A 13843-nucleotide genomic window follows, 5' to 3' on the forward strand; every position below is an offset into this window, starting at 1 on the left:
AAATAGCTGCTCTAATGAAAATAAATATGTATAGTAAAAGGAAAGTGAGACTTAAAAAAATATGAGGAAAACTTTGAAAATAGTAATAATGTATGAATCTTCTATAATTTTCATTTTTAAAATTTAGAAACTTGAAGGTAACCTGAACATTTTCTAAGCCATTTTAAATTTAAGATTCTTCCATCTTACTGTTTTCTAGGTCACTTCTCCCATCGCTCATCTGAACTATAAATAAACATCAACATATACTTTTTTTATATTAAAGTATTTCCAGGTATCTGTAGGTAGAAAAATCTAATCTTTCTCAAAAATGTTGTCCTGGGTTGTAGCAACATGTATTTTATCCTCTTTAACTCAACCTACAACCTAAAGTTATTTCTATGTAAATTTCAAACTCCCTCGCTAGATATTTATTCAACTTTATAAAGGATGGACTTCTGTATAGTTGTCATAACTGTCCTACTTTCCCCTAAGGCCCGAATTTGATGTCCTTGCCTATGCTATATGGATAAAATGAGAGAAGATGGTGCAAAACGATAAGAGTCTCTTTCAGGCCATATTACAGACTTGGCCTCTGATATTATGAAAACACTTGTTTTATTAAAATGAATACAACTGCAAAACAGTTTAAGGATAACTACAGTTGAAAAGAAAACAGGTGATTTTTCTACAGGAAACATCTCTGTTTTCCATGGGCCTTATCATGAAGAAAAAATGTGGCTAGTATTTCGAACATGTATGTCAAGTTACCTAAATGCAAGACGGCTTTTAAAAATACATAAACCATCAGCAATTCAGGCAAGTAAGCTGGGGAAGTAATGTAAAGATGTATACTTAACAACACTACATTGAGATGTAGTTATCTACTCTGCACTTTGGAAATGAAAGAAACCAATTCTGTCCAGAGTCAATACCAGAAAGAGATATGGCTGCTTCCTACTCTTCTACATGTAGCAAAATTAATTTTATGATGCTCTCACTGCTGACAGTCTCTTATTTGAGTCAGCAAAATTAATCTAATAGGTTACTTTTGTTTTCAAAATAAGCTGCCTAAACAGGTTAAAAAAGAATTCCAGCAATGAAACATTTAACCTTTGAGAGAAACTTTGATTGCTGAGTATCTTGTATAATGGCAGGTACAAAGATTCTTGAAAAGATTATTGCTTTTAAAAAGATAACCATCATAAGTAAATATGTAAGCTTAACTCAAATATTCATTTTTCACTCAATGCTACAATGCTTTATTCTCAAATCAAGTCACATGTCACTTTCAATTCTTTGTGAGTTTACTGAGGTTTTTAATTATAAGAAGTTGACCTGTTAAACTCAAAATTAAGACAACAGCAATAGCCACATAAGCATGTCTTGTTTGGGCACCGAGCAGTTAACACTGCTTTCTTAACAGGATTTAAGGCACTAAATGGTGATAAAATAAACAAAAACATGATGATTAACGACTTCTTTAGAATCCTAAAAAAGGAGATCGTTTAGAAGAACACTAGCAAGTCCTTTTCTCAAACAAATAAGGCATCCTGTTGGCAAACACAAACAAAACACAAGGTCATGTTGAGCTAATACATTCACTGTCTCAGCTAAAGTACTTGACACACTAGCTAGCACACTAAAGAAAGCTCTGACAGCATGTATAAAGGTTGGAAAGGCACCAGAAGGAGAGCTCTACCACTTCCAGTTCTAAAAGTCAGGTAAGCTGTGTTTAACACTGCATGTAGTCTAATGATAAATTTTATTCTTTAAAGTGTATAATGTGGTTAGATTTTTGTTTCAACAAATCAGTTAATCAAGTGCTAGTTTAATAAGAAATTTATTTTCATGAATCAGAAAATTACAGCAGTGTCTAACACAACCCCATTATAAAGCTAAACTAATTCTAGTACTGAATGCATATTCTGGATAACACTGAAGCAAATCTGTATAAACAAAAATGGTTACCTTAAGACAGAATTCACAACAGAAATTCAATATATAACTAAATAAGATTTACTGTAAATAATAAAAAGTGGGGTACAGATACATCAAACATAATTGTAACCACATTTTCCTTGTGAAAAATACTACTATTAGTGAAATAAAATGTACAATTGAAAATTTTTCCAGAGGAAAAACTGTATAAAGGAAAATACTTTTCTTTGAGATAGGGAAAATAGTATGTCATTGTTCTTTTTTCCTCACAATATAATTTGACACAAAAAGCAGTTACAGAATTGCACCAATTCCATATCCAGTTTCCTGAACATGTAAAGAGTAAAAGGAGTTCATAAAGCAAAATGCAGTTTCTGAATTTTATATTTTAAATTGATGATACAGAATGCCACAGCACACCAGACCTGCTTACATAATGTACAAAACTTTCCATTTTGTGGACAGACATGAATACAAACATATGATTTCTGCCACCTTTCTTTCATTCTGGTGTTTAGTCAGAATCAGGAAAAAATAATCAAGCTACGTAAGTGTTATCTCTCTAGTAATAAAGAAAAATTATATTTAGTGCATGCTTCATCGTTTGTCAGAATACATTTCTGAAAATAAAACTCAGTTACCCAATGGTTTACAAAATAGAAAAATCATTCATTAGGATAAAAAGGTGGTGGGGATGTAGGTCCATTTCTGAAGGACTGACTTCCTAGGCAGCACCACTGTCCTTCAGCAGAAGTCACGATGTAAGCAAGTTCCAGGATCAAACCAGGTGTTCCTGCAGGAGACCACTGCTTGGCATTTGATCATCTGAGGCCCTAGACCCTCCACCATTTCATTAGTGCTATAAAATAGACGGAATTTTTGTCGAAATGTTAGGAACACTTCTGCTGTACATGATTTAGAAGTTCTCCAAACTTTTCAAATAGGTCTTCTACCCACTTTACATTTTTCATACAAAGTTGAACAATTTCTTCCTGTCCTAAATCTTCATTTTTTTTCTGCACAGAGGAGATCTAAAATAAAGAGAATTGCCACATTAGCTTATACTTATCACTTTATAAGCTCTTTGTAAAGCCTTGCTATTTCTATATCCTGAATGAAAAGAGGACCTATAACAGACATTATCAAATACATCAGGTATAGTTTTTAATAAACTTAACCCTTTTTAATTTAAAAACTGGTAGTGCTGGTAGTACTGCCGACAACCATTTAAATACAACAAAATGGTATTATTGTCATACATAATTTCTGAGCAACTTAAATTATGATACTCTAGTAAAAACTACAATTAAATTTTACCTATCATTTTTTTTCATGCTAAGGCAGATAAACTCCATTTCTCTATAATTAAGTGGGATAGGGCCAATTTAGTGGTAAGACAGTGAAATACCAGCAGTGGTTGAAGTGAATGAAAATAGGGTCATTATACATTATGAGAGAAGAAGATACAATAAAGTTCCATTTGTTATGGCAATGTGAAGCAAGCACTAACAACTTAAAAACATTATCACTTATAGCTTCTATGAGAGGTGCTGAGCCTTAGATTAATCCGAGCACAGTAAATTAACAGAGAGGCTCAGAACAATCTTCTTGTCATTATTTATAGGAGAATAAGACACATTCTTATTTATATTTGAAATTTTTTAAAATTTTTTTTATTTTAGAGAGAGGGAGAGAAACAGAGAAACAACAATTAGTTGTTCCACTTATTTATTCATTCATTGGTTGATTTTTGTATGTGCCCTGAGAGAAGAGAATCACAACCTTGGTATATTGGGATGACACTCTAACCAACTGAGCTACCCAGTCATGGAAACACATAACATTTTTAAACAAGTCTCTTTAACACATTAAAAAATACTATAGCTACAGTCTCCTTAAAGTTTGGAAAAATATACATGTTTAAAAAAAATGAAAAAATAATTACCTCCTCTTTACATATCAGGTAAACATGGTATTTATAATGATGGAGTGAATGATACAAAGAATATAACTGTATTTTCTCTGGATCAACAGCAAACTCCTATAATAAGAAAACAGTTTGTAGATATATTTATTTCATGGACCATCTTAGCTAAGTATACTTTGACAAAAATACTAGATCAAAAGTCTCAATGGGAATCTTAAAAGTGACTTTGTATGGCCAGATATTAGCTTTATTAATTAGCTATTAGTAACAAGAGGCTTATTTAAAATAAGAATTTAAATTACACTTTAAATATTCACTCTTTTTCCTGAATATAAATATATACTATTTCAAAATATTTAATTATTATAGAAAAATTTAAGCAGTACACATATGACTTATAAATTAAAAGAATCCTATAATCTCTTGGTTCAGAGATAAACAAGATTAACAGAATGTTATATATTTTTCCAAGTTTTTCCCCATGTATAACACATATTAACACTAATTTTGTAATGGAAGGGTATCATACTATACATATTGTTCTGAGACTATATTTTTATAACTTTTTTTAAAACTAAAATTTGGTTATCTTTCTTTGTTAAATAGAGTGGATATCTTTCTATTTATTATATACCCCACACCCCAATATAAATTACATGAGGGCAGGGATTTTTGACCATTTTTTACCGTTGTATTCCTAGTATTTAGAACTGTATTTGGCACATAATAAGCACTAAAAAAAAATGTTTATGGAAAGAATGAATGAATTTACCTCTTCTTTTTCTGAAAAGGCATTAATTTAGACCATGTTTAAAAATGAATGAATTGCAATTTTAATAATTTTACAGATATGTAATTAACATGGAATCTTATGGAACATAATGAACGCTCATTTACATTTATGCATTTGTGTCCAATGACAAACCTATATAGAAATAGAAATACAAGCATGGAACAATTCCTTGCTTTGCCTATTTAAAAAATTTGTGAGCACTTACTGAATATCTGCTCCTTAGGCCAGAGCTGCTCATTCCTACCTGAGAAAAATTCATGTTTAACAACAATATAGTAAAATATTTGCTTGTTACAATGTTTTAAGTAGGAATTATATTAACAACTGGAGGTATAATTACATCAATCAATATATACTTACTTGTGCAGATTTAGTGGTTGTTTTAGAAGTCCTTAGAGTTTTCTTATTATAAGCTTTGCCATTCATTTTGATTTTAGAAACAGCAGATCCCCCACTTTTTGCTTTAGAGTCTCGAGTAATTATTGTTAATTCAGGAAAGCTTTCCAAAGCATTCTTTAAAATAAAGCAAAGATAATTGACATCAGAAGAAAACTTATCTATACTACTTTCGGCTATTCAAATTTTATTTAAAAGAACATAGCAATATAGCTTGAGGGAGGGGGTCAGGGCACTGGGTGTAGGTGGGAAAAGGGGGAAAAAGTGGGAACAACACTAATAGTGTAAATAAAAAATAAAAACAAAAAATGTAGAAATGTATACATGTACATATACACACAAATATATGTGGGGAGCACTGATGGCGTGTGTTAAATATATACAATATACAAATACACACAAGTCGGGTGTTAAACATGGCCAAAATCTTTGTAGCTCTTCCCATCAAGATGGGAATCTAACTACACTTATTGTGATCTTTTTGTAATATATACAAATATTGGGTCATTGTTATGTACCTGAAACTTATATAATGTTGTATGCAATGAAAAAATGTGGAATCTATTTCTTCATCCCTTGAATCTGGGTCAACCTTATAACATGCTTTAAGCAATAGCATGTGACCTTGGGAACTCCTGAATGAGGCAGAAGTTCTTTGTAATAATGTCTTTCTGGCTGCCAGGTAGGGGAAAGAGGGACATATACAGATGCTTTTAACTTATGATGGGGTTATGCTCTGATAAACCCATGCTAAGCTGAAAATACTGTTGAGTCAAAAATGCATTTAATACTACAATACAGAGCATTGTTGTTTACTCTCCTCCACAGAATATTCGATTGGGAGCTGTGGCTCCCTGCGTGTTGTAATCCATGAAAAAATCAAAATTTAAAACTCGAAGTACAGCTTCTACTAAATTCATATTGCTTTTACACTGTCTTGAAGTCAAGAAATTAAGTCAAACCATTGTAAATCTATTTAAGTTTCTTCAAAACTCTTATCAGTCGAACCACTGTTCACGCTTTGAAACTTGGCCAAGCCCTAGATCTGGGTGAGAACAGAGGGAAACAGAAGCATTGTAATGTTCCTCTGGCTTCACCACTTCTCTTCTTTTGACTACAGGAAAAAGAGTTGTGAAATACTGTAAAACAGAGTGATGAGTTTTCTGAATACAATGATATAGTAGTTACCACTGATAATTTAGTAGCCAAATGGCAGAACCAATTCCAGTCCACTCTTTGGAAGCCGCTGGCATACTTATGCCCTGACCTGCTTGGCAAATCATACTGACATGAAAAGCTACAAACTATAACTGAATGATATTTGTAGCTAAATTTAACTAGTTTCAATAGTATTAAAAATTGAGCTAATTTACTCAATGATATTTGATACTAAAAGGGCTCAAGTGGTCCCATGATATTTATTTTCCCCCATTATGTTTATTATGCAGAATGTAGTTTTCCTTTGATAAGCTCAACTGTTTTATAAACAGGGGCAACCTTCAAGGCCACTCCTTCCCAAACCCCGTATGAGGTCCCAAGCATCTGCTACTGTGACTCCAATAACAGTGCACTTTTAAACAGATAACCTAATGTTTTTAGATACAAGTGTAGGAGGGAACTAAGTTTCATTTAGTAAACACAATAAAATTTTTGGTATTTCCAACCAGAGTGAGCTATCATGAATTTCTAGCTTCATTCTCTTAGATTATTTGTGTTTTTTATATATTCTGGTGCTTTCCACATAAAACATGCCCAAGCTTGACTTACTTTTTACAACAAATAGAATTTAAAGACAAAAAAAAAAAGAGAAAGAACAGGATTCTGTACTAGGTCAGTGGAGATGAAAGGAGAAAACTTAAATGAGCTTTCTAATAAGCACAAGATGTTGAAGATGATTGGAAGTACATAAGTTTCAGAGGAAAACAGACAGATCATTAATTTAAAGTGGCTTTTAGGATTCCTAAAATTACCAGGATCACCATGGGGAGTGGTAATTAAAACAACCCACTGTAATATTTTACATCAAATCATTCTAACTTTTAGTATTGTGTGTATTGTAGCTTTGAAATGCAAACTGCTATAAGTGAAAATTATTAAAATTAACTATAATTTCAAAATGAGAAATTGTATTTTCTGTGAAAATAAGAATATGGAAATTAATTTTTCACTTGTTCATCATAAACTATTGCATAAGCTTTAAATATCTACTGAATCTATTAAATTCCAAGTGCTGGCTTTATTTTAATACAAGTTATTAGAGAACTGGTTTGACATTTTAAAAACAGGTAGCCAAAACTGGTCATTACTAAGACTTAATAAATCTTTAGAAAACACACATCTAATAACATTCTCTTATCTCTAGAAAACATGATATTTCCCAATGGAATATTTCATTTGAAGACAGCAGTTAATTGGGAAATACTTGACCAGAGTCAGTATACGAATTCTTAGTAATGGCTTTCTTATCAGCTTATGGCTTTTTCTCTTCAAGTGCATGTCAGTGAAGAATATAGGAATACAAGGACAGTTTGGTGTCAATTAACTTTGAACTCAGTCTCAGAGCCTTAATTTTCATCTAGCTAAAATGAAGTCAATTTTCACTTCTATGTGGAGTTCAGATAAAATAGGGATGCAAAAAAGCTATACAAATTACCCAAAGGGGTTGAAACTTAAGTCCACACAAAATCCTGCACATGGGTGTAGACAGCAGCTTTATTGATAACTGCCAGGATTAGGAAGCAACCAAGATATCTTTCAGTTGGTGAATAAAGTGGTGCATTCAGACAATTGAATGCTTATTAAGTGCTAAAAAGAAATGAAGTACCAAGCTATTCAAAGACATATATTACTAAGTGAAAAAAGTCAATCTTAAAAGGCTACACACTGTACGGTTTCAACTAGATGACCGACTGGAAAAGGTAAAACAATGGAGACAGTAAAAAGATCACTGGTTGCCTGCCGGAGCTTAGGGGGAAGAGATAGAGCACAGAGGATTTTTAGGGCAGTGAAACTACTCTATGAAATACTATAATAGTGGCCATTTGTTATACATTTGTCCAAACCTATAAAATGTACGACACTGTAATGGAAACTGTGAACTTTGTATTATAATGTCAATGTAGGTTCACTGGTAGTGAGAAACATATCATTCTGGTGGGAGATAACCGGGAGGTTGTTTATGTGGCGGACAGAGGGCATACGGGAACTCAACTTTACTGTGAATCTAAAAGTCCTCTAAAAAAATAAATTCTAATAAAAACTATACAAGTGTGTAAAAAAATTGCCCCCAAGGTAGAAGGACTCAAATGCTTCTAGATGTTGTATGTTATACTCTGAATAAGAAAAGCTAGCCTTTTTTTACAACTAAGTGGCTTCTGTGATAAATTTTCTGAGTTTAGATTAGCTTACTGTCGTTTTATATTTCTGATAAGACCAAAAACAATTTGTAATGGCGAGATGTATTAATAGATACAATTATATATATCTCCTACCATTATGTGAGGATTAATTTTTCCTCAGATATTGATTGGGTAAATCAGGCAAGTAAAGGGAATTTTGATAACTGTGCTAAGAATAGGCGAATTCTCATTATAGATGAAATGTGAGAAGTTTGAAAAGGTTTAAAAGTAAAAAAGACAAATACAGTGGTAGCTTAAAGTATTTTTGAACACATTTGAGAATTACTATATTGAAGGAATACTACATGAATATAAAGTCTGAAAAGTGAATTTAAGCAGAGAAAAGCAAAGATTAACATTAATAACGTGCTTAATAAAGAAGACAAGCTAAACAGACTCAATAAATAAAAATCAAATTTGTATTGGTTAAGAAATTTTATTAAATGAAAAATGACTTTCATAAATTTTCCTTCCTATTATATTTAAGACTGTTATTGCCACTGAGTTTGCTAATAAATCATATGAAGAAAATACCTTGAATGACTGATCCAAATGAAGATTCAAAAGAAGTCTCTTTCGGTTATCATTCAGCATGCTATCTATTTTTTTCATATGAGGCAAAAGTAGCTCATCTAAAACAAGATAAAAATGTATTGTAACAGAAAAAAAAAATGTATTGTAACAGGATAAACTATCAACACAAAAACTAGTTAAAATCCAACTTTTCTCAAAACAATACATTAAGACATTAAATTCACTGGATTATGCAAAGTACTGCTTTAAAAAAAATAGGACATGACATTTTTCAGAACAAAAGCTAACTTGAAAGATAGATTTACAATAGCTAAGTGAGAAAGCAGCACAGTGTGACAGAATCTAAAGTCCTGAATTTAACCCTGTCTCTGCCACCAAAATTGACTGATGGCAAGCTAATTTCTCCAGACCTCATTTACCATCTGAACAATAATAGTATTACAACTATTACAAGTATTACAAATTTATCTAACATTATAAAATTTTATAAAAATTTAGTTTGTGGCAAAGAAAAAGCAGGGGAAGAAAAATCAAAATCCAGTTTCAAGAACACAAGAGTCAACACAGTTATTTTAGAAAAGGAGACAGTAAAAGTATAACAAAGATTCCAACCCAAAACTTAATTGCTTTCTTTTTCACTTCTCTGAAACTTTAAAGTCTTTTAAGAAAAACACATTGGGGTCTCAGTTACTTTTAGTGCTGTAATAAGTATTTTAGGTTACTAGACAATTTCTTAATGACATGTTTTATAACACTAATTACCTCTAATGACCTTTCTGAAAATGTATATATAAGCCTCAGGATTTAGTTACTAATTTCAGAGCTGAATAAAACCACTCTTAATATATTTGAAATACAAACACAAGCACAGTAACCAGCGACAGAACACTTCCCTAACCGAAGGAAGTCTTTTGTGAGGAACACAGTCAGTGGTAACACTGTTAACACACCCCTTCCAGCTCTACATGACTAAAATGATTGATGTACAGTTCTTCTCTGACTAGATGGTCAAAAAAGCAATGGACCAGAAATTATACCTTGGATTTTAATCCTTTCTCTGCCACTTGCAAGTTGGGGACTCAGGCAAGCTGAGTGGAGGCCTGTGTGGTAGCCTTTCAAACACAAGACCTAATGTAACCACACAGAATGGTCTGAAATTAAAACTTTATAACTAAAGCAGTTCGTCGCAGGTATTCATGTCCTGGGCCAGTTTTTATCCCTAAGAAAGGTCAGGCTTACCTTAACTGAGTCTTTTTGCAACTACAACATACCTTTGGAAAGTCAAATTGCTTTTCCGGAACCCTCAAAGCGGGAGCCTGGCACAAGGGGGCAAGCACAAATCCCCTCATTGCTATTATCACGTTATTTGTTGACTATAATCTATCCTGTACCCGCCTGTATAAAAGTGTCTATCATTTTATTTTATCCAATCCCAGATTTCCCTGCTTTGCTTCCTCCTACCTCCCTAATCTATTGCCAATGGATTTCATGTAACCCACTTCTGCCTCCTTTTCTGGTCGTAATGTATAAAATAAGGTGCAAAACCGCCCTTCTCTGTAGCATTATCTCGGTTTGTTGAGATTCTGCTTCCTGGCTATTGTTGTCAGTTTAGCTCTAATAAACTAACCAAAATTTCTCTACAGGTTTGAATGTTTCTTAGATTGACATTTACTTGGTGTAGCTGGCAGGATTCCAAAGAAGCCCTCCCAGGATCACCTTGCAGACCCACACTTACTAGCTAGGTACCAGCAGGGGCCCATTGGGCCTCACCCCTCCTCATTTTGTAAAAAGTGAACTTACGCGAGTTTCAATTGGAATACTGAACTTCCCTGTTTTAAGGTGTGAAGCCCTGACTTTATTTGAGCTGTCTTTAAATCTGCCAGGTGAAGCTAAAATTAAGGGTTGACAGAACCCATGCTAAAGTGGGACTGGAGGAAAAAATGTGTCTGGTTTTAATTCTGGCTAAAGCATCTGAAGTGCAGAATCTACAGATGCCAAAATAAAACTAAAATTAAGATGGGAAATTGTGCCTCCAAGGCCAGAAAATCCCAGACTCCCGTCCTCATTAATATTCCTGGTAGGAAGCCTTGATGTGCTTGTGCATTACAGAAATGGAAAGATTTAACTCTTAGAAATGATATCAACTTAAAATAGACAAAATGCAGTTTTCTTTTGGCATCTAAATGTTTTTCATGCAAAATTAGGAAAATGTCAGCTCTTAAACTCAATGAATGGGAAGAATATCTTGATTTGAAAATTAGAATCTTCTGGAAGCAGAGTCAAATTCTTTTAAAAAATTAATAAGAATTTTTAGAGATTGTTTCGGAGCTAAACTAGGCTTCTGAAGCTAATAAATGCCACCCCCTAATCCTTCCCTCAAATGTTCTGAAACCAAGGTCTGTCTTTGAAATGTAAATAATGGTCTCCAAAAACTCTTATCTGGACCATCTCTTTTTTTGTCAATACTTTTATTATTTTATTTTATTTTAGTTAAAGATTTTATTTACTTCCTCTTAAAGAGAGGGGAAGGGTGTGAGAAACAGGGAGAAACATGCGAGAGGTACATCCATCTGTTGGTTGCCTCTCACAAGCCCCCAACCGGGGACCTGGCCCACAAACCAAGCATGTTCCCTGACTGGAAATCAAACCAATGACCCTTTGATTCCCAGGCAGGCACTCAAGCCACTGAGCCACACCAGGCAGGGCTGGACAATCTCTTAAATGAAAATTTTGGAAGGTAAATCTTATCAAAGGGGTTGGAGAAAAGAAAGAAAAAGCCTTAGCCATATCTGATCAAATCAATTTATTTCAGCTATTCCTTTCAAAATTAGTGAATCCTGATTAGTTACTGGATATATATTTTTAAAATCTAAAAACTGGTTGCTAAAGTCTTGGACTCGCCTGCTTTTGGATTTTGTTGCAGAGGCTGTGGAGTAGATTTGAAGCTGTTAATGAGTGTCTTGTTAATAAATGTCTTTGTTAGAGGAATGTTTCTTGAAATTGAGCATATTTGCCAATAGAGGAACCTATGTTTCTACAGGTTTTGTGTTCATAAAAATCAATTTAGGGAACCCTAGTTGCTTATTTTAGGTTATCTACGGAAATTGGGGTTTCTAAAAGTTAAGAATTCAAATTAAGTTGGAAAGAAATTGTATGGTTTTGATAACAGAAGACATAAGATGGAAATATTCCTCAAGAAGAAGGAAGAGTTCTAAAGATGCTTATTTGTGAATGGATAAGGTTCGTAAAAATATGAAAGTTTTAAGTGTTATAGAAGGTTGTGAAAGTTTGAAGTTTGTAAACTTAAGCTAAAACCTTAAATGGCTGAAGTTGCTCTTGCATTCTATGCAAAAATTAGTAATTCAGATTATGTGTATGGTCTGGATATTTATGGTTTTGATGTCTTGATATTTATTGTTTTGATGTAATATGTTTATCTATATATTACATATAGTGCTTTTGTTTTTCTGCCTCTGGATGGCATTACTAGGATATAATATTTTATTGGCCTAAAGAAATTAAAATTTATATAACAGGATCTTGTGATCTGGACAAAGTATTTAATATTAAAACCAGTTTAAGTTTAATGTCTTTTAGAGTCACTACCATGAAATATGTATTTGTTTTACCTGGAATTATAAAAAGGTTTATGTTATGGTCTTTTGGTTAAGTATATTTGACAAACCTTCCCAAAGTTTAAATTTGAAGAGACTTTTTTAACCGAAAAGTAACTTTGAATCATTCCAATGGGCCCTAAAATATTTCAAGGATTTATTCTCTTCCTATAAAACGTTTTTCAGATGCTTGAAGTTACATGGGAAGCTCTGCCAAAATAACAACTATGTTTTATTTGTATACCTCCTTGCTTTCACCTGGGAAGATTACAAATTTACTTGAACAGTAATGCAGTCTTATAGGTGTTCATGCGTAGATAACTGCTTTTTTCTTGCTGCTTTTAAGTCTCTTTGTATTTAAACCTTTGGCATTTTAATCATGATATGTCTTGGAGCGAGCTTGTTTGGAACACTGTGCTTTCTGGATTTGTATGTTTATTCCTTCAACAAGTTAGGGAAGTTTTCTTTCATTAATTTTTCAAATAGGTTTCCAATTTCTTGCTCTTTTCCTTCTTTCCGGTACCCCTATGATGGAAAATGTTGGTATGCTTGAAGTTGTCCCAGAGGCTCCTTACATTATCCTCACTTTTTAGATTTTTTTTTCCCTTGATGTTCTAATTCATTCTTTTTTGCCTCCTTATGTTCCAAATTGCTGATTTTATTCTTGGCTTCATCCACTCTACTGTTGATTCCCTGTAAATTGTTCTTTATTTCAATTAGTGTACCCTTTGTTCCTTTTCTTTCTTTTTAAACTTTGTGGCTCTTTTTTTTTTTTTTTAAGATGTTATTTATTTTCAGAGAGGAGGGAGAAAGAGAGGGAGAGAAACATCGATGTGAGAAACATCAAGCTGCTGCCTCTTACAGGCCCCCGACCAGAGTCCTGGCCTGCAACCCAGGCATGTGCCCTGACTGGGCATTGAACTGGTGACCCTTTGGTTCACAGGTCAGCACTCAATCCACTGAGCTGCACCAGCCAGGACTCCTTTGTTTCTGACTGCATCTTTTTCATGCTGTTGAGGTCCTCACTGAGTTCCTTGGCATCCTTATACCTAGTGTTTTAAACTCTGCATCTGGAAGACGGTTTGTCTCCACTTTGTTTATTTCTTTTTCTGGAGTTTTGAACTGTTCTTTCATTTGGGCCATGTTTCTTTGTTTCCCCACTTTGGCAGCCTCCCTGTGCTTGTTTTTATGTATTAAGGAGAGCTACTACATTTCCCAGCCTTGATGAAGTGGCCTAATGTAGACGTCGTGTAGGGTGCAG

At 33.4% G+C, this 13843-nt stretch overlaps 1 protein-coding gene across 2 annotated transcripts in view; it reads right to left on the reverse strand.

Annotated features, from left to right (window-relative positions):
• Positions 1-1213: 1213 nt before the first annotated feature.
• QSER1 (glutamine and serine rich 1) overlaps positions 1214-13843 on the reverse strand; it is a 62590-nt gene continuing 49960 nt past the window's right edge. For both annotated transcript variants that reach the window (XM_090262943.1, XM_090262924.1), the window contains 4 exons: positions 8969-9066; positions 5001-5153; positions 3866-3961; positions 1214-2951 (listed from right to left, as the gene is read on the reverse strand). In XM_090262943.1, coding sequence (XP_090119069.1) covers positions 2811-2951; positions 3866-3961; positions 5001-5153; positions 8969-9066 — 488 coding nt within the window. In that variant the 3' untranslated portion in view covers positions 1214-2810. The remainder of the gene's footprint in view (positions 2952-3865; positions 3962-5000; positions 5154-8968; positions 9067-13843) is intronic.

The sequence above is a fragment of the Furipterus horrens genome, unplaced genomic scaffold (genome assembly GCF_987537825.1).
Source record: "Furipterus horrens unplaced genomic scaffold, mFurHor1.1.pri manual_scaffold_2, whole genome shotgun sequence".
Taxonomy (NCBI): domain Eukaryota; kingdom Metazoa; phylum Chordata; class Mammalia; order Chiroptera; family Furipteridae; genus Furipterus; species Furipterus horrens.